The 22,540-nt window shown below is 37.8% G+C and overlaps 1 protein-coding gene across 1 annotated transcript in view; it reads left to right on the forward strand.

The window, feature by feature from the left end:
* Nucleotides 1-22,540, forward strand: part of CAMKMT (calmodulin-lysine N-methyltransferase) — a 419,096-nt gene that overhangs the window by 358,373 nt on the left and 38,183 nt on the right. The window contains 5 exon segments of the mRNA XM_032653419.1: nucleotides 5,229-5,246; nucleotides 5,249-5,288; nucleotides 7,352-7,406; nucleotides 8,462-8,525; nucleotides 15,951-16,017. Of these exon segments, the coding sequence (XP_032509310.1) occupies nucleotides 5,229-5,246; nucleotides 5,249-5,288; nucleotides 7,352-7,406; nucleotides 8,462-8,525; nucleotides 15,951-16,017 (244 nt within the window).

Raw genomic sequence — 22,540 nt, forward strand, 5'->3', positions numbered from 1 at the left:
AATATTATTAATGGAGTATAAAAATCTTTTTTTTTTTTTTTTTTTTTTTTGCGGTACGCGGGCCTCTCACTGTTGTGGCCTCTCCCGTTGCGGAGCGCAGGCTCAGCGGCCATGGCTCACGGGCCCAGCCGCTCCGAGGCATGTGGGATCTTCCCGGACCGGGGCACGAACCTGTGTCCCCCGCATCGGCAGGTGGACTCCCAACCACTGCGCCACCAGGGAAGCCCTAATGGAGTATAAAAATCTTGAGAAAAAAAAAAAACCCTCGCCATTAGCATCCTTGGCTTGTATGTCCTTCCAAAAATTATTCTCATCACTTTTCCAATGAGTTTCTTGCTGTTACATGAAGCAGAACCACTGTTAAAGGGATGTTTTTAAGACATAAACCCACAAGGATGACAAAATAAGAGAACATAGAACATAATTTTGGAAGCCAAGAAGCACATGGATGAGACGTCATTGACTTAGCAGATATTAGAAAGCCAGCAATTGGGAAAGTTGAGAACCAACACAGTTCATACCTGAAACTTTGAAAGGCTCAGGAATTGGTGTCACCAGGTAATTCTAAAAGTAGGAGTTGAGGGGGCGCTAAAATAAGGAGGATTGATTGAAAATGGGTTAAGAAGCAGTAATTTCCCCATTCCAGGCTACTGGGTAACTTCCCCTTCTGTACTGCCAGCAGAAGAGGAGGTTTATTCTCTGGAGAGGGTTAAATCAAGTGTTTTTGGGTTGGGGGACAATAGGCACAGTTGAAATCAGAGAGTGCACCAAAAGCAGGGTGGAGGGACTAGGTTAATGTAAGCTGACTGATTGCTGAGCCTCTCCACTCACACCCCACCCACACTCCTCAGCCCTCTTCACCTCCAGTCAGCTTTTTATCTTTCTACAATCACATTTATGTAAACAATAAAGAACTACCAGATGTATCTGAGGAAAGCTTTTAATGTGACAGGTACCAAAGCCAATAAACAGAAAAGAGCAACATGAGGAAGACAAACTATGTAAAGATAAGAAAACTTAACCTATAATTAATATTTTCAAGTATTTTTTAAAAAGTGTTGCATTCATGAAACAGGAGTGAGATGCTCTGAAAAAGAAATATTCAGAGAACTACCACCAATGATAGCATAAATGAAAAGAACAATAAAAGAGCTGGAAGATCAAGTTGAAAAAAACTTCCAAGAAAGTATAAAATAATAAGAGATGGAAAGCAGGAGAGAAAAGATAAAAAAATTAGAGGATGAGTTCAGGTGATTCAACATCCAAATCATAAGTTTCAGAGAAAGAAGACATAAAAATGGAGGTAAGGAAATAATCAATGGAACTTCCCAAGAACCTTTTTTCAGGAATTGAAAAACATGGAGTTTCCAAATTGAAATCACCATTGAATCATCTAAGCTCTCTAACATTTACCTTCCACACACTTTTTCTCAAAAAGCTGCCGGAGCCTGTGTTACACTAAAATGAGGAAGTAAATCAAGAAAGGAAGACAAAGCATAGAGGACATGAGAGATGGAACACAGCAGAAGGACAAAAGGAAGCCTGGAATGATAGGGAAGATGGATTTCAGGAGATCAGAGCTACCCTGGTGCACTAAGTATATTGGGCATCCAGTCCAGACCTAGGCAGGTCAGGAAACACAGGAGATATTTCCTAATGAAGTTGATAGAATACCTCATGTGAGTGACTGTATTGAATGGGGAAATCAACAACTGGATTTTGAGATGAATAAAAATCTTAGCAAATGAGAGGGAAAAATGACGATTATAAACTCCAGATGGGGGAAACATTATGCATGAGAGAAAAACCAATCCTAGTTTACAACATAGCTTGGTTGTTTTTTTTTTTTCGTGGTTATAATAAAATTGACAATGAGTAGTGACCTTACTAAATTATAATATAGCTGTATTAGGAAGATGGTGATGGTGGAAGGTTGAAGAGTATGGTATGTGTGATGTGGGAGAGGAGTAGAGATAAAGGCAAAAAATGCTTACCTTCCATAATGGGGGTCATTAGATTTTGCCTAAACCTGAAAAATCAAGAAGTAACATTATAAACATGTATGTAGAAAAATGTAATTACCAGAAGAATCAGCTAAAAGAATTGAAAGCAGAAATTCCTGAGGAAGGAGAGAGATTGGGCAGGCGGGCTGGGTACTACTGTTTTGTCTTAATCATTCTCATAAAAACTCAGTGGCTCTTTAAACTATGTATGTGTATAATTTCTTTAAAAATAAAATCTTTTTAAAAAGACCATTACATTCTCATGTAACGGAATGAGAAAACTTTTTAAGATAACAGCTTTGAGATATAATTCACATACCATACAATTCACCCACTGTTTTTTTAGTATATTCACAGAGTAGTGGGACCACCATCACAATCAGTTTTAGAATATTTCATCACATCTAAAAGAAACCTTGTACTCAGTAGCAATCACCCCTCATTTATTCTGGACATTTCGCATAAATGGAAAAATAAGACATAAACATCTGGTCCTTTGTGTCTGGCTTCTTTCACTTAGCATAATGTTTTCATGTTCTATCCATGTTGTAACATGAATCTGTACTTTATTTCTTTTTATCACCAAATAATAGTCTGTTGCATGGGCATACCACATTTTATTTAGCCATTCCTTAGTTGATGGACATTTAACCACTGGACCACCAGGGAAGTCCCCTGGAAATAAACACCTTTATTAGGGGTGTAGTTTGGTACAGCTTTGTGGGGGGGGGCAGTTTGATATATCAGAATGTGAAATGTACTTGACTTTTGACCACATTTCCCATTTCTGGGTATTTGACCTAAGGAGAAAAATTATATGTTGGGGGAAAAAATGTGTCTTTATTTTACCACTTTATAATCTCATAATATCAAAAACTTAGAAATTAACTTAAATGTCTATCAAAAGGAAACTGGTTAAATAAATTATGATGCAAACATAAAATATTTAGGCAGTCATTAAAAATGATGCAGGTACAGTATTTTTTTTTCATGGGAATCTATCCATCATACTGAGTAGGGCAAAATAAGATTATTGAATACATCCAAGAGAAGATCCCACTTGTGTAAAATATCTTTATGCCTAGAGAGATCTTTCGGAATGATGTCCAAAATGTTAACAGTGATTATATACTAGTGGTGGAATTTTAGGTGATTTTTAAACTTTATTCTTTGAACCTTTTGTATTTAATTTAGTTAAAAATCAACCTCTGTAATTTTGGGGAGAAAATTATAAAACTATTGTAAAAGACTATGCCTTTTAGAAGTCAAATTTTTGTACTTAATCAAGGCTTGAATTTTAGTTAAATACCCTTCCCCTATCATTATTTTTTAAAACCTCAAAACCATCTACTAAAGGCATAAAGAAATTCATTATTGTGGTGATTATATTCACTTGGTGTGGAACACTGTCTTGGGCTCTTCCTTCAGAGAATTTTATTATGTGTTTTAGTCTTTCTGGAGTTCTTTCTGTGTGGAGGTAGGCCAGGTATTAGGACTCTGGTGTCACGCCAAAGCTAATCATTAGGAGCAGGCTAAAAAGGCTCTCCATGTGTTCTGGTTATTAGGATAATTGTTCGGGGTTCACATATTATCTCTTCCACTCTTTCATCCTCCTTTGCAGGAGAAAAACATTAACAACAACTTTCATTTTCTTTGAGATTGTTATGAGTTAGAAGCTGTTCTAAATACATTTCATATACTTTACTCATTTAATCCTCACAGCAATCCTGTAAGGTTGATATTACAATAATGTTATTTTACAGATGAGGAAACTGAGGAATAGAGAGGTTCAGTAATCTAGCCAAGGTCACTCAGCTAGGGAATGCAGAGCTGGGGCTGGAGCCCAACTGAGTCTGGTTCGTAAGTACCTGTGATCTTAACTGCTACACTCCACTGCTTCTCTGACTTTCCTTCTAAATATGACTACAGACACTTCTTGCTGGTTTAATTTGTTTCTCCCCCAAACTGTCATTTCTACCAGAAATGCCAGGAAGACTGAGCTAGTGAGTACACCTGACTGGACTTTCCTGCAACAGATGCTCTATAGAGTCATTTCTTTGCTGTTTGTATGTCTATCCATTGATTCTCTTAGGATTTTATTTACCATTTCTTTGACATCATCTTCTCTGAAATGTTTGCATTTCTTACTCCTTGAAGCTGGAGATTCATCTGGGAAAATTAAGTCACGTTAGGTGTTTCAACTTTGCGTCAGGACCCATTAGAAGAGTGCTTCGTACTAAGGCAAGGAACATTCCCTGCTCTTTCCCAAGACCACATGGCATTCTCAGCTCCAGGTGGTGCAGGATGCCTGGTACCCCGCCTGATCTTTAAGTCTGACCACATGGGGAAAACATAATTTTTATAAGGGTATAGTTTATTCAGATTATAAGAGCAATATATATTCATTGTAAAAATTTTTGGAAAACACCAAAAGTATAAAGAAAAAAATTAAAAGCACTTGTAATCCTGGGATAACCACTAGAAACTATAATTTTCAATCATGTCTGTCTTCTCTTAAAACAATTTATATTCATTCATGAAAACTATATGTCTTCTAAATAAATGATTTACAGATGATGATTTTAGAAAATGCCCCTCCATGGAATTTAGTGGGTAGGATTATTGTTAAATTGAAAGATGTACTAAAGTTGGTGAAATTTAAATTTCTCAATTTTATACTCCAGTTTGATTTTTTTTATTGAAGAAATGAAATAATTATGCATATTGAAAAACATTAGTATGGAATCAAACAAAAAGGTATAATGACCTCAGTGGTTTTATTTGCTCCTGCAAATGATTTTTCCATTTATTTTTGCTGAATATGAGCTGCATATACAGTTTGTCTTCAACTGATGCTTATGAATTGACCAAAAAGAAGATTCATGTGTATGAGAGTGAGATCTACCTGAAATACCATTTAAAATTTAATTTTGGATATTTGTAATATTGGTTGTTATTGTTTTACTGTTTCGTTGTGACTGAAATCTAGTAAAAATGATTTAGGATATTATCCTATTTTCCTGGGAAAAGAGTTATAATCAACAGCAAAAGAAATGCATGTGATATGACGTTACAAGTAATAATTATGGTAAGTTTGAGTCAAGTTGAAATAGCTTGTACTGAACATTATTTTCAAAAAGCCATTTCTTAAGAGAATGACCGTAAGGAGTGTTTGTAGAAGAAACTTCTGTAATCAAAAAGCCTGTATCCTCTTGTGTTTTCCAGGCATCTGGCCAGCTGAAGAGGTTTGGCTTACTACTGCCTCAAGCACAGTGATGTATTCAGGTACAAAGCTGCACCTAAAAATTTGTTTAGCGCACTATGGGTACTGTGTCTGCATATTAAAGATCGCCATGATTACATTCTTCAAATTAGACTGTTAAAAATATATATATAAGAAAGGAAGAAAGAAAAAAAGGAAGGAAAGGGGGGAAAAGGTCATGGTGAAAACATGTTGCTTCTGAAAAAGAAATCTGAATTGCCTTTGGGTACTAATATTGCACAGCAAGCTTTTTGCTGTATGTCAGAGGCTTTTGATTTCCACTCAAGGCATTTTATTTCACTTTGATTTTGGGGAAACAAAAGTGAAGCTTCAATCCATCCTTACCAATTGTGATGGTCAAAAAAAACAATAAAGACCTTCTTTAAACTTCTGCTAGGGAAATCACTACAGAACTTTTGATAAATAAATACCCCACAGCTATGATTTAAAGATGCCATCCCACCCTTGATTTTAAAGGTATTTTATATACCCAAGACAATATGTATTTGTAAAATATAAATTACTATTGCAGATTCGTGCTATGGAAATGAACGTTTTCAACTGTCAATGTGCATTATAGATTAAACCCATGGGTGGGATTCAGGAAGAAGAAAAAACTCCTTTTTTAAAAAAATGCTGAAGATGTTTGGTAGACCCAGAAAATATGGGTTTTTTCATTTTATTCTCATTTTATAGAAGTCATCCAGTATATGCTTCCTGAATAGCCCATTTGATTCCAGACAAGCCGTTAGTGATCATTTTAACAATATATACTTATAAGATTGGGTGTGTGCTTTAACAATATGTATTTACAAGATGGGGTCAATAATATGTAGTTTTTGAAGCTCTGTGGGTCCATATTTACCAACCAGTCTGTAATTGCTTTGAACAACTAAATACTCATTATGTGTATTTCAGAATATGAATGTCCTTGCTTGGCTTCTTTTCCTCCTCTTCCTTCTCTTTTCACCTCTCCCTCCCTTGATTGTCTCTCTCTTTCTCTCTCTCTCTCTTTTTCTTTTTTTATCCTGTTGAGGAAATAAACTTCCCAAACTGGGAAGAAGAAACGATCTCTTAAAGAGTCTAAGCATATAAAGTAAGAACAGGGCAGTACTGAATTGGGCTGCAGAGCTGCCCTAGAAGTCTGGCATCTGCTCATCTCGCTGTGCTTAAGCTTGCCGGGAGCTCCAATCAGCGAGCACTGGGCCAGGGCAAGAATGTCACACATTGAGGGCTGATATTTAGGCACAAAGAGGAAGGTAAGTGCAGAGTGCCAGACTGCACCTCCCCACCCCCCCCCCCCCCACCCCCCACCACCCCCCCCCCCCCCCCCCCCCCCCCCCCCCCCCCGCCGCAGACTGTCAGCTTTAACTCTGAGCTGCTTTACTTGTGAGCGGTGAAGTCAGAGCCCAGTCACTACTTGAGCCTGGGTTTGCTGGCTTAACCATATTATGTCCCTGCATTGTTTATTCACTGTGTTGTGTTGGGGTCAATTGTGATTTAAGTGTTAATTGCTAAATGCTCTTTGTGTAATTGTTCTTTATGGGGGCGGTTCAGCTTTCCAAAATGTTTCAGTTTGTTTTAGAATTTTTTTTTTTAATTCAAGATTGCATGTATTTGTGTGTGTGTGTTGTGTGTATGTAACCATAATATAGGTATATACACACTCATATATATTCTTCATTTACTTGTCTAACTAACTGTTTTTGAAGGAATGAATGTGGATTAACAGTGTTATCCTTTCCTAACAATTATCTTTCGCTACTCTAGCTAGTTTAGTTCTAAAAGACAGCGCCATTGACAAGGGAAAAAAAGGGAACCTTCTCCGATTTTTCAGCTCAGCGGTGGTAATGTTGCAGTGAACACTAATGAGGGAACCCCCACTGATTTGCCTGCTTTGTGACTTTTCTATTTCATAATTATTTTTAAAACGCAAAACGACATGCGGGAGCCTCGTCATGTCTCCACAACTTCCCGGTAGCGCCGTTCTTACTGCAGATGGAAATTTCTTCTTGTAACATATATAGCTCTCTGACCATTTTCATCTAATTTGTGTGGGTTCTACCATTTCTTTTCTCTCTTTCAGGGACCTTGCTGTGTGTGAGCTAGGGGGTGGCATGACATGCTTGGCTGGGCTCATGGTAGGTCTTTTCTCAATTCCAATCCCATTCAGAGGGAGGAACAAAAGGAAAAATGTTCCAGGGCCTCCAACTGCTGGGTCAGAGAACCGTCAACAGCATCAGCTGCGGTCAAGCTGCCGGGTCTTGAGAGACCTTCTAGATTGACTTACTTTCGGATCATATTGATTTTATGGTTGCCTCGATGAGCAGAAACATTTTACCTCAGTATAGTCAATATTGCTTGTTGTGACATTCCAGGCCTCGCACAGTGTTTCTTCGCCATAGCGAAAGCATTTTTTTTTTTTTTTCAGATTATAGTCCCATTTGCTAAGATACAGGAATAGCCCGGCGAATCACAGTTGGAGCACCATGATATAGCTGCTAATGTTTTGCCTGCATTATTACACCAACAAACATGATCCAGAGCGCTCAGTAATTAGATTCTTTTGAATTAGATTGGCCATTCAGGAACGTCGTTCCCCATTCTCTGGGTTCTGAGTCATGTATTCAGGAGATATTATGTAGCAGCACAGTGCATTAGACAAGTTTTTATGTCTCTACAAATAAAAGCATATTGTTACACTGATTGGCATTTGACAAACCTGTCGCTCTTACACAATGTGTCAGGGTTACAGCCCAATGTGCGAGCATGTCAAAGCTCACAAAAAAATTACCCTCACAAAGCCATCTGCCTGCAATGCAAAGTTATATGAAGGGCATCAGGCAGTCAGACAGAAGCAAGCTGAAAGGCAGAGTGACAGCCTTGTATGATGGCTCTACTAGATAAACAGAAGCCCACAAATGAAAGCCTCTCAGAATACCATCATCCGCTGTCACAATGCAATTACCGAACAGAATGATAGCAAGATAGAGGCTCCCGCAAATGGAATGATAAAAGTATTGACTGATTTGATTGAATGATTAAAATAATGCAGACATAAAATGAAAAAAGATTGAAGATTGTTACAGAGAAATAGGTGAGGAAGCATGATACTGAAGGCTTGTCACTCCTGTCTTCACTTCCACACAGACAAGCATATTTGCTCATTGTTTGCTGTGCTCCCTTCTTTTTTCAGGTTGCTATTTCTGCAGATGTCAAAGAAGTTCTGTTAACTGATGGGAATGAAAAGGCCATCAGAAGTATCCTTATTCAGATAGAAAACGGGTTTGTTGTGCTCATTCCTTTTTCCCGGCTGAGTAACAATTGATATAAAGAAAGACAGCATGGGGTATTAAAAGAGAGTTCCCCACACACACATGATAAGTAATTAAGAAAAAGTAGAAATATATGGAATTCACTGGATACGACTAAGTGTTTTTTTTTTTTAATTTCAATGGATTTTTATAGTCACTTCTCATTAAAGGAGCTTATGATTTGTGGACCACTCAAAGCAATAAGAACATTTGTTTCATAATAATTTTCAAGCACTCTTGTCCTTTTATTTCCATTGAAATTTGCTGGGATAAAATAAATGATTTAACATTTATTATATTGGATATTGCTTGTAAAAATTAACTTCCAGCTTCATGTTCATTATTACCTTTCTTCCGTTTGATGTTGTATGTGCAGACCATGCAATATTATACCTACTCTAATTCCCGAGGAGTTCCCTATATCTCCTCACTGGAAACGGCTATCAGTTTTTCATTATTTCCTTTTATTTAGGATTATAAAAGCTATCTCTTTTGTTCTGCTATGCTATTACAGTTCAAACCCAATTATATTAGATTATGCTTTACTAATATGTACACAGAGTTCATGAAAATTGAACTGTACTTTAAGAAGCAAGCATAATTTGTGGCTACTTTAGCAATCGAGCTGATTTGTTCAGGAGCAGTTAACAGCCGTTAGAAATTGAGAGGAAAAGTGGAGGATATATTTGCTTTGGATTTTTTGGTGTGCCTTCCATTTACATTATGAAAGAGGCAATCTACTTATTTGGATTTTAGGCCCCTAAAATGCCAAAGCAGTTTTGATTTTTGTAAGAGGTAAGCATCCTACTAGAGCCTATTTTCGATTTTCTTCTTCTGCCTCTGCTATATAATTTTTTTTAAATAAAATTTGCGGTAGCTGTGTCAGGCTGCTCAGACAGGAGAAAGGAGGTGCCAGAAGCACAGTAGCTAATATTGTTCAGCGGCACTTGTGTGCTCTACAGAGCCCCACCCAGCTAATTGCCTGACACACTTAAAAAAAAAAAAAAAAATCAGGAAGGAAAAACAGCCAATCACAATCTTGGCCTTTCACACAGGGGAAAGAGATCACAAAAGGTGCTTCCTTTTTTAAAATGCAGGATTTTAATCATGATCTTCAGACTGTCGCAAGTTTCTCAAAATATTCCTGAAGATGAGCGATATTGTTTCATTCACTCTGCTTTATTCAGAGTTCTTCCATGCACTGTATCATTTCACTCTGCTCCTCCTCCACATGTCAGGGAACACAGAGAGCAACAGGAAGTCAGGTATGCTGGCTCAGCCCCAGCGATGTTTTTTGGGGGGAAAGAAAAAAAGCAGGATTATTGGGAAAAAGAAGGTCATTTTAACCACGGAAACTTTCAGATTGGGCCCAGCAACCTGAGGTCTTTCTCAAGTCAGCAGGTGTCTTATTATTTAATAGCATCAGAAACCAATTAGAACTTTTATCAAACTATGGGAAGCATCTGTGGTCAGTATGTAAATTTAATTGTACTAAAATTATTGTTGAGCTAAACTACAGAGCTTCCAAAGAAGGGAAGCAATGCTAGTCATTAATTAATGCACCTTTGCTTTAAACAGCAAAGATTCCATGCCAGCTCTTGAAATCAGAGAGGAAATCTCAGATTCTGTACTCACTCCGTGGGCCTTTCAAAGAAATGATTGGTACAGCCCCCTCCCAAGAAAATGGATTTTTAACATTTGGTCCTCAGAAGCTCAGCCCTGAGAGTGCTTTATTGTGCTGGGTTTTACAATGGGTTTAATATAGCAGGGTGCCAAAGGGCAGGAGGGGAAGAACTTTACAATGCAGATAAAGTAGGTCCTTTCAGGATGCAGACCAAAACTGTTAGTGTGTTTTATTTCATCTCTTAGGACTTTCTTGACAGGGTTTAGTTTTTATCATGCAGTTGTTCTATGTTTGTGTGCCTTTTTCTGTTGTAACTAGATCTAATTTTTTTTAATTAAGAGAAAAAAGCATGCATAAAGCCTTAAAAATTGGCAACGTGTTTTTCCTGCTTTTGATACTAATGTTATTCTTGATTTGCTACCAGAGCTTATAACTGGCATTCCTTGTAAGCTGTTTTACCAAGTGAGGTTAATATGAATGAAATATTTTTTTTTCTATTTGTGTGCCCACTTTCTGTAAAATAACAGATTCACTGAATCACATACTGTTGATGCATATAGATTGAAACAAATTCATTTAAAAATTACTGTTTACATCTTTCCTTTAAAATTTTAGGAGGCCTAAATTATATAGCAGTTGTAGGATATTATCCAAAAATTACTTTCTAAAAAGTAAAAGTGGATGTCAACAAAAAGGAGGGAGAAACATTGCCAGAAGCCAGAAAATCTCTAAGCAAAGCTGCTAATTATTCTTAATGGGCAAGATGAGCACATTAAGAAACAAATGAATACATCAGTGAAATGTAATTGAAAATCGACCTGGCAATCACACATCACATCTGAGTATTGGCCTGTATATTATTCTCATCATTTAAAAAATTATTTTTGTTGTTCTAGGCATCTGAATTGAGTGAATCCAACTGAGTCTTACTTCCTAGTCGCTTAAGCTTCTAAGATTCTGATTTTTACCTTTAAAAATAGCATTTTCTGATATTTCCTGTTTATCTTCTGTTATTTCTATTTTTTAAATATATGAGGCAATGAATGGAGGCGTTCTGAATCTTTATATCATAGAAGCATATCAACCAGTTGTAAGGTTATTTATTGTCTCCATAAAATGTATCAAACGGATTTGGCTATGTCTTCTAGAGCTCTCTACCTTGAACCTAGAATGCTAGATGTGGATTTGAGATTTATTAAATAGAGATATCTGAAAAGAGAGTAACACTTGAGGTATAAGGGAATGTTGTTAAATATTTTCTCAGACTCATGGGTATATGTCCCCGAGGTTTTCCTTGGCCTTTAAACTGCACTGCTGGGTCTAACCCAGAGCCCCCTAGCTGAGAGCCCTTCAGATGCTGTTTTATCTGTACCCACAGGGAAGAAAGGATAAATCAGAAATGGGATCATTTGGTTCATCCAGTTCTCGAATGTATCCTAAAATAGTGTGAACTGTGTTCCCTCTTCTTCAGCACAGCCTTTTTAGGGTAATGAAGAAAGAAATCTCCAAGTGTCCCCAGATAATAATTACTCAATAAAGTCTGGAGCTGGTGTTGACAGTGACATAAGAATAGGGGAAAGAAATGGTATACTGAGTTATTATTGATGCTAAGCCTCTTCCAAATCATAATGAATAAAAGTACAACACCTAAGGTGAGCAGCCCTTTCTGGAACACTCACTAATTCACCTAACACAAGTACCCTGCCCTGACCCGTCCTTAGTAAACACCAAGCAGGTTATCTGCAGAATATGGCGATGCTTGGCGACCCAGGCTCATGATTCTGACCCAAGCATCTTATCCCCACCATATGCACCGTCTGGATCATGATCTTGAGCTTAGGATTCTCCAAAAATTGGTAAATCTCCTGTGAATTTTAAAGAAGATACCCCTGGCTTAACATTATTTTATTTAACAACATCTCTGACTTGAATAATTCATAAATGAAGCTTCATGTGACTGCGCAGCCTGTGGATGGCTGAGACCTTGGGAATGCCAGGCCGTCATCCTGGGTCCAGGCCCCTTCCTCCAATATCAGTGTCAGCTGTTCTTCTATTTACTAGATAGGTCCAAAATGGACTCTGTGTGCCTCATATGGGGTAGGAGTTCAACAAATAGCTTTGAAAATTAAATTTAAGTTAGCTAATAAATTAAGCTAATTAATTAAAAGGAATTAAACCACTATTAACTGCATGCCATTTCAAGTGCGAAAGATATAGCAGTGAACAAGACAGACCAAGTTCCTGTTCTTGGAGGACACAGACTGTACCTACACAGAGCACATTTATACACGTGAAAAACACTGAAAATCTACAGGGCAGAAGTTCTTTGATTCCTTCCCGTCGTTTAAATTCTACAATAAAAGTGTTCACATGATAGTTTTGAGCAACAGGGAAAAGAAATAAAGCTTAACTGCCAAACCTCACTTTAGTTACCATCACCAGCCTCTCATCCCTCCAAAGCTTTTGCCTGAATTATTGAAAAAGATAATGAATTGACGTGATTTAGGCACCTACTATGTGTTAGGCACCTACTATGTGGTACCCCCTAAGTCTATAAAATAGCTACATTATTCCTATTCTTGAGGTGCAGCTCAGAGAAGTTAATTTACCCAAATTCACACAGTCACTAAGTATCAGAACCAGTGCTAGAAGTCAGGTTCATGTGACTTCATAGCTTCCCTGCCACCCCCATTAAGCCATCTCTTCACCAAAAACTAGAACGATTTGGTGAGTATCATCTTGCACTGGAGGAAAAGGCTTCTCATCCATAAATGTACAGTTGACATTGCTAACAGAGTTCAAAACGCCTCTCCATCATACTGTCAATTCATATGAGTAATAAGCACATTTAAGAATATTTCACAGCATATAAATTAACAAATATTGCCACATCAGTGAGGTGCAATGAAACTAAAGGTAGCGTAAACCCAGAAAGTAATGCTTTGTGAATCACAATGTTATTATTTTAAAAATACTTTCTTGCTTAAAGAAAAATGCCAACTCTCAAAAATGTATTGAATATATGCAGCTACTGATAAATATAATAATCACTGATTGCAGGAGGAGGCTAATATTTTAAACAAGATTTATATATAATTAGCTTAATTATATTTATGTATATAACATATATAATTTGTTCAAATAACTATTATTATACAAACATACATTTTTTTTAAGGATAAAAATCAACTGAAACAAAATTAAGATGGGTCCCCGCTCTTGAACCATGCTTTGTTTGAAGAGAAAATCTAGTTATAGAATCCTGATTTCTTTTAGCCACAAGCATATATCCTAGAGCTCAGAAGTCCAGGTGCCCAGACTAGGAGACTGAAGGTGATTGCTCTGTATCTATTTAATCAGAAATCACATTAAGGCTTTCTTTGCACCCAGCATCTCCCACTGGAGTCTTCCAGAAGGTGGGTGCCTTCAGAGAATAGGATTTGGTGCATGCTGTTGAACACTATCCTGGACAGACTGGCTCGATTTGATTGAATTCCCTTTATTACCCCGAAGTGACACAGAAGAAGGAGAAAATCTATTATTGGACACAGCGCCAGCCAGAGGAACCACCTCAGAATCTGACCTAAAGTAAAGGGCGGGGAGCAGAATATCAAAATATATCTCTTAAGGCAATATTTTAATATACTGTGGCCATTTTTTCTCTAGGTACTTGTTTTCATATAAAAAACACCTCCTAAACCACAAACTATATTTCCTTCCCAGTTCTAAAAATAAAGCAGCCTAAGTACTGCTGTGAATTTTTTCATTAAAATAAAATTGCTTCTAGAATATAAATACATATTCTTGCTTCAGCCTGATCACCTGGACTCACAGTTTTATAAATTGTATAAAAGTATATAGTGTTAAGATGTTTACTAAAAATTATTAATAGGTTTTCTGAGTTATATAATTTAACTTCCCTGTGACTATTTTATAAAACGTATTACCTCCACTAACAAAATAATATGTTTGGCTTGACAGATTAGTCATGTACTCATACGACGCTACAGGTGTACCTAGCACATTATGGCATGTGGTTTGGATGTCATGGAAACGCCGAGAAGGGTGTGGCCATAGTGTGGGGGAACTTAATCAAAACCAGTTGTCAGCTGACTCTTTACTAATTTTGTTCTCAGAATAAAGACGTCAGCTGTCCTTTTTCTACAAGACATTTCATTTAGAAGACTTTCCTGAAATACTTTCTTCCTGAAATAGACAAAACTGTAGGCTGATGTGTCATTTTAGTTAATCAAAACTAGTAGGCAAATTAGTCTCTTTTATTTTTTTAATGAATGTAATTTAACGGTATTTAATTTGCATACAGGAAAGTTCACCCAGAAAAAAAAAAAAGTCTGCATTATAGCACTTTTGTAAACCTCAACAAAGCCCTTCATTAGGAGACCTAATTGATTTTTCCTACCCACTCCTGGGGGAAGAAAGCTATCACAGTACCTGCTTATTCACTCAGAGAAGAAATGGGTGTGCCGGGTGTTTCAAGCAGAGATTTCGGTTAAAATGTCCTGTGGCTCTGTTCTTACAGGGAGATCTTGGCCAGTGCTTGCTTTGAGCATTCAGGAAATCTGTTTTTCTGAGCAATAGGGGGACATCGCTTGTCTGCTTGGTGTCCTCCCCATGGGCCCAATTTAGTTCAGCTTGCAACCTTCACTGGAAATATTTTATTTCTTGTTTATTTAAACCTTGCTTTATTCCAAAAGAGGGATTTTAAGGCTTCTTACAGTGACACACAGAATATACCATATAAAATAAAGGAGAAAGCGAGGGCAGTTGGACAGTAGAAAGCCAAGAAAACATCATGAAGGCAGGAATAGGACCGGTAGAGGAAAGATGCGCCATAGAGCACTTGTAGTTGTTCAGCTGAGATCATCCATTTGGCTCTGAGTTGCACAAGGACCAGAGCAAAAAGAGAAACAGGAGCAGTTCTAAGATTTATAGTGTCCAGAAGCTGAAGCAAAACTAGTTGATCTGAAGTTCAGTTTTTCCCAGTGTTGAAACCTGACATGATTTCTCCCACGGGTCCTCATGAAGATGGCACTCTGTTCTCTAATGGACCAGCTCCTCAAAACATGGCTTCAATAAATATGGCTCTTTTTGTACAAGTCCTTACATGTCAGCCGATGGCCAAAGGCCAAACTGTAAGTCTGTAAAGACAATTCTTCAAGGGGCCTTTCACTTCAGAAGAATTTTCTTCTTCAGTAATTAGTTTTCCCTCAGAGATTCTCCAGCCTTTCTCCATCTTTCCCTTCTCACTTCCCCCCAAGTCTTTCCCTGCAGCTCATCCTCACTCTCCCCACTGGCATTTCGGAGACTGAAAATACTTCAACTTGGAGAGTCTCAGAAGACTGCCATTGCCCTCCCCGCTGACGGAAAGAGGCTAACCTTGGGGCTTCTAGCTCTTTTAAGCAAGTGGGGCCTGGCACCTATGGCGCAGTCATCTTCCCTGACCAGTGCTTATCACCCTGGGCCTTGACAATGTGCTCTCTGAAATGTATATTTCACGGGTGATAAAACTACAGTCCAGGGAATTAAAAGAGCTTGCCTGTGACAAGTAATTCAACATTTGGTGGCAGAGCCTGGGCTACACCCTTCTCCTCCTGCCTCACACGCTACAGCTCTTCTCACCATGCTGATCCCGCATACGATAAGAATATCGTAGTGTTTGTGGGCCTCTTTCTGGCAGGGAGTCAGTTGACAATCACTGCAGAAGCTTTCTTAACTGTGGCCTATAGATGTGAGAGACATCATCACAAGGAATCAGACGGCTGGTGTGTTTAAGACTGGGAACATATCAAGCTGGTAAGATACCTTTTTGCATTAAAACACTCTGGTTGAAACTGCTTTTCTCAGTACTATGGATGATTATTAAAACTAACAATAGCTAATATTTATTAAACACTTACTGTGGGTCAGGCACTGTTTTAAGCACTTTAAAAGTATCTTATTTAATGCTTACAAGAACCTGTAATGAAGCAGGCAGGTGTTTTCATTACCTACAATTAATAGATGAGAAAAACTGAAGATAACTATGTTAAACACTGGGTTGGGAATGACTTAAGGATTGAGAGGGTACAGTATGAGGTTGGGAGAAGCCCAGCCTGGGACCTTCTTGTGAATGGCTCTATTTCACTGGTTCTCAACCTGGTGGAGGGGGGCAATTTTGCCCCAGGGGACTTTTCTATTGTTATAACTGGGGCAAGGTGGTTGCTACTGGCATCTAGTGGATAGAGGCCAGGGATGCCGCTAGGCCTGTGCAAGACATCCCCACAACCCTCCCCCCAGCAAAGAACTCTCTGGCTCAAAATGTCAATGGAACCAAGATTGAGAAACCCTGTTCTGTTTCATGGTTTTAAAATAGTCTAGGTATTCATTCCCTTTTAGATTCTGTTCCTTCTTATCCAAAGTAGGAGAATTGCTTACCCTCAACCAAAACAATGGTGTTTCCTGTGATGCTACATTTTAATTTTGCCCCGTTGGTATGGACCTAGAGGAATAAGTAATCATTTAGTAGTTTTCACAAGAAATATCTGTATCTGTGTATTTTTCCTTTATGTGTTTAACTACAGACATTATTGGAAGAACAATCTAAGTTTTAATTAATTCTTTAATTACTGTTAATCTGTCATCCTTTGACATTTTGAGTTTTCTCTCTGTTTGAGGATGCTTTCCCACCCCAAACTGCTCATCTTGCAGGGGAACAAAGGTGGATGAATAGCAACAATGCTTAAAAACTAAAGGGGAAAACATACTGGGATGAGGATATGGAGTAGTGATAACTTCTTTTATCTTATATTAACTGGTGAATATAATGTGTCCATGTACGAATTTTTGAATCCTGCATTAGAATGTTCACAGTAGGCTGATGGCACAGGGGGCAGTATGCTCTGTGTTTCTCAAATAAACGAATAAACCAGTTCTGTTTCGCAGAAAACCTCCAGTAGGTCCAGAGAAAGAGCAATCTCCTACCTGGGTATTCTTCATTCTTAGGACAGCTTTTATTCCACAGTGCAGACTGCCATACCCTTCTGTGGAAGACTTCATTTTTGGATGTGATTTTCAACCTGGTCTTTTAGTTATCAATCAAAAACACATTTTCTATGTTGTCCTCATTTACATTTATTTAATGCTTAAGGTCATTTGTGACCATTTGAGTGTATTTCAGCATATGGAATCGGGGAATAATAGATTTCAGCATCACGCTGTGAAGAGAGATTGTGTTTTTACAAGACATAATGTTGTTTACTGGGTGTTAATAATCACTAATTAATAAACGTCTAGAATTCTAAAATGTTGCGCTTTGAGGAATAAAAATGTCAGGTGTTTAACTTATGGAGTGCAGTAGTATTTTCTATCATCCCTTCATAAAATAATGAAGTTACATAAAGAAGCAAAATGTCATTGTTCAACACAGGGTAGATCCAAAATGCCTTTGTTTCTATTTATTGTTCTCGAAAATGCTATTTCTAATATATTGTTCTGAGATGTACCTGGACATATAGTCTGTATGTCAGTAGTCGTACAGAAACTTCCAAGATGAGGGGTTTTTTTTTCCGTCTTTATTTCATATTAATTGTGGTCAGTTTCTTTTTTAACCACTGTAAGCATTTCGTCCAAAGTCTACGGAAGCACGTTGCCAGGAAACAGGTGGATGAGTCAGTCCTTGAAATGCCTTGATCTCATATTAAGGAGCTACTTGACCACTTAACCTTCAAGAAGCTAAGAGGAAACTGCCAACCAATGATGTAATAATCAGCGTTCCCCTTCTATCCACTGCTTTCCCACCCATAACCAGTACAGTATGATGAAAGCATTAGCTCCATGTGAGAAGAAATAAAAGGAAACCGTTCACAAAAGAGCTGAGATTTAGTTCAATATTCTTTTTTAGTGCCTCAATGCATATGCAGAATTTCTCCTCCAAATTGGAGGTGTGGAATAACAGTAGCGACAGATAACTAAGAGGTATTTACCATAGCTACAAAGCCCACACGTGAGCCAAATATTTCTGCTATTAAAAAGCACTTCAAAGCTTGACATGAAGTTTGTAACAGCTGAATGTCTTCTGTGACTTCATTTGCAAAGATGTAAAGGCAGAAAGGAAAATCGTGGTATGAGAACTGTGAACCTCGGAAATGGTGTGTTTTTAAAAAAAAAAAAAAATAGAGAGAAGACCCCCAGAAATTTGACTGGCACCCCAAGCTCCTGTTCCCCCTGCTCTGCCAATGTTCTCAGGAAGCGGCATTCGTCCTGCTACCAGCCTCTTCCTTCAGGGCAGACCCAGTTGGTGAGTGGCCTGAAACTTATTTTGAGGGCTCTCTTTAGGAGAATGAGTTCGATTATACCTTTTACTTTGACAGATTTTACAGAAGCTTACAACCATGTGAACCCATCACTGGGGCTGCTTGTGGGCCCGGGAAGGGGCCTGTGAGAGGGAGGGGGCCCCAATGATTAGGCTTCATTAGCTTGACAGTAAATCCATTCCTGCTCTCATAACCACAAGCCGCCTTGCCTGGAATAATGCTCTTCCCTTCCAAACCCGCTTATTCCCTCTGTTCCATTTTAATCTAAGTGTGATTGTTGCTAAATATGAAAGATGTGTTTGCAAAAGCCTGGAAGCTTTAGCCCTGGCTAAGAAAGATCTAGGATGCACATATATGAAGGATATAGCCGTTACCTCTCACAGATCTAAATACAGTCATTTGATGGTTCATTCGTTGGTCCATCCATGCAGCCACCTATCAACTTAGCTAATATACCCAAGGTATTCTGCCTTCGAGAACATAAATACAAAGTTATAGCAAATAACTCTTGAACAAAGAAAATCATACTACTAAATATAGCTAGAGTTTGGTGAAAGAACAAGGATATTTACAGCTTCTCAATTGTTAGGTTTATCTGAAGCTGTCTTCAAAACTGTGACTGTCTAATAACCATTCAGAGCTTTTGATGTCTGCATATTTCTAGGTATTCCAGAATTAGTGAATGGCGTCATTCTCTAGTTAATAGTAGTTAACAGTTACAATATTTTTAAAAAATCGATTAAATATACCCTGCTATGATATTAAAAGTAAGTTTCTACTTAAGAAAAGAGTATCTTTGTGTGAAAACTCTAGTGAATTTAGACCTGTGACTTTTTTATTATTCTTTGATAAACCGTTAATTTTAATAAACTGTGGAACTCATAGTAACTTTTAAGACTCTTTTATAACCCAAATTTTACCTTTATGTGGGCCCCCAGGATTGGCTATTGGCTCCATTGCCCTACTGCTTTTTAAGATTTATGTCTTCTTGGAGGCTCATTTTCCTTTAAACATTAAATTGGGGATGTGAAAAATGATTTAAGGGCTTCCCTGGTGGCGCAGTGGTTGAGAGTCCGCCTGCCGGTGCAGGGTACTCGGGTTTGTGCCCCGGTCCGGGAAGATCCCACATGCTGCGGAGCGGCTGGGCCCGTGAGCCATGGCCGCTGAGCCTGCGCGTCCGGAGCCTGTGCTCCACAACGGGAGAGGCCACAACAGTGAGAGGCCCGCGTACCGCAAAAAAAAAAAAAGAAGATTTAAGAATGTAAATCCCAACCAAGGGGGATAAAATTCCTGACTTATTCAGGCCTTCTGCAGTCTGCCCTCACTTTCCTCACTCTCTTCATTCAGTGTAGCTTCTACTGTTCCCCCACATACACCCTCTCCTTGGGTCACCCAAGCCTCTTCACTCTTCTGCAACACATTTGGTCCTCCCCATCTCTGGTCTTTGCCAGTCTTGTTTCCCTCTTCCTTATCCATCTAAATCCTTTCTTCTAAGGCGGCTTAATTACCATTTCCTCCTGCCTTCTCAGGAGGCAGCTTGCCCTAATGTTTTCCTTCTTTTAACTTCTGTTGGCCCTAGAGTAGTCCCCCAGAAAGCATGGCATATTCTCTCATTATTCAAAGTGTGTTGCCTATTTTCATGTTCATTGGTTCATTCATTTCTTGGTAAATATTTCAATCACCTTCTGTCTGCCAAGTACTGTTTTGGGTTGTTAGAGATGTAGTGATGAACAAGACTGAGAAAGTCCATGCCTTCTTAGAGTTCACATTCTAGCAAGGGAGACATAATAGCAAGGACATAAAGGCAAGGACTCTACTTAGTATGTTTTTATATTCCCTGAAGCAATTAGTACACTTTATCCCTGTTATAGGAAAGGTTTTAAGATTTGTATTTGGAGCATATTTTGAAAGACATGATAAATGAAAGATAGGATAAGATATGAATCCACAGGGCTTATGGAACCAAACAGTTTTTAATAGAAGAAAGTCAAACTCTAGAGATTCAGACATCAGTTTATATATCAGATAGCTGACTTTCATTTCAGGACAGGCTTCTTCTCAGGCATGCATATACAGTGTCTGTAGACACTGACATTGTGAGTAGGCATTTATCTGTCCTTTGTCAGGTTGAAGAGGAAGGTTAGAAGAAGGTAACTGAGATAAGAAAGCTGAGGGCCCTCTAGAAATTTTCTGATAAAATATACCTGTTAGTGAGTTTTGCTAGAGTCATGGTAACAGAATCTCAAGAACTGCTGAGAATTCTAGAGATGCCACAGTCCTGTTTCCTTCTGTTGCTGTCTTGGGTATGGGAAAATGAAATACCTAGGTGTACTTTCTATTACTAACATTTTTTATTTGCTTGACACATTTATAGAAGGGCTCATATCCCTACTATTTAGTGTTTCTTCACTGAAGAAACCAGCTCCCACAGGGTGAATGTTACCTAGTTTTAGATATTGTGCTAGAGTTCTCCTTTTTGTGTTCATATGAGCCAGATTTTAAAATTTGGGGGGCATGGTATTTTTAGGGGCCCTCTTAAACTGCAGCAAATTAAAAATTAAGGCCTTTTCTTATAGAACAATTTGTGTTCACTCTTTGGACATGTTGATCCTGACTTTTCATCAAGGTCAAAATCTCACTACCAAAAATTGGCCAAGTTCTATATTGATAGCCGGGTGTGCATGTCAGACTACTGCATCCTCTGTGAAAATGCCTTCCAGTTTTAACAGAAAAATCCCTCCTTCATAGAAATTTATATCACAGAACGTACATATCAAATAAAAATGTCTTAATTTTCAAAGGAGTTCCTCACTTTAAAATGGACAAGGGGGAAATCTTTAAAACTTTTTTTGGAGAATGGCCATATGAGAATCCATTGCTAAAAGATAATTTATTTTTTACTTTAATAATGGACATGATTTATTTTCAGTATTTGGCTATTATAAACAGTGCTGCAGTGAAATGTATCTACATAAACTGTACATTTGCAAGTAAGTGTATCTACAGAGCAGATTTTCAGAAGTAGACTTTGTCTATTCATGTGGCCTTATCAAACTGCAAATTACTAAAGTTTGTAATATATTATCATATCTGTTAAGACTAGTCTCTTGCCATTATTCTTTCTTCCTAGAATATTCTAAAATCATGTTGGTATTTGTATTATGGTGACATTTTCATTGTGACTAAAAAAATATATGTGAATTAATTTACTAAGACTTGACAGCTTACGTCTCCGAGTCTTCTATTCAAGAACAGGAAGTTTTCCTTTTAAGCTTTTTTAGGTGTTTCACTAGCATTTAAAATGTTTCTTCATTTCTCTTGTTAAGTTTATTTTTAGAAACTACCTTTTCTGTTTCTTTTATAAATGAGATCTTTCATTATATTTTATAACTGGCTATTATTTGTATGTATGTATATAAAGAAAGCTATAGGGTTTTGTATAGCAAATGTTTAGTCACCTCAATGAGTTATTATTTCTAATACCTTGTCAACTTATCCTCTTGAGTTTTCCAAATAAACAATCACATCATCTGCAAATGATGGGAATTTTGTCTTCTTTCTGATTCTTGTATCTTTTTTCTTTTCTTGTATAATTTTATTGGATAAAAAAAATCCCAGAATGATATTAAATAGGTATCTTTGAGTCTGGCTTTGTTGGGAATCCTCTGGTGTTTCACCATTAAGTATGCATTAGCTTTTGAGTTGAAATAGAAATGATATTTTCTATCTTGTTAAGGACTTTTTTTAATTGATTCCTGTTTTTAAAAGATTTTACCATAAATAAATGTGGAGCTTTAGCAGATGTCTCTTCATCATGTATGGAGATGATCAAATTGTTTTTCTTGTTTCAGCTACAAGCTCTACAAATTATTCTAATACTAAAGTTTGAGAACTTCTGCTCCAGGTGGTCATTTCTGTGATTCTGAACTGACTTTAAAGCTGATCCCATCCTCTGGCTTTATGCTTTTGTTTGTAACTTAGCCGAAATAAACTTACTTCAGAGTCCAAAAGGAAGACACTGATTA

The sequence above is a fragment of the Phocoena sinus genome, chromosome 13, assembly GCF_008692025.1.
Source record: "Phocoena sinus isolate mPhoSin1 chromosome 13, mPhoSin1.pri, whole genome shotgun sequence".
NCBI lineage: Eukaryota > Metazoa > Chordata > Mammalia > Artiodactyla > Phocoenidae > Phocoena > Phocoena sinus.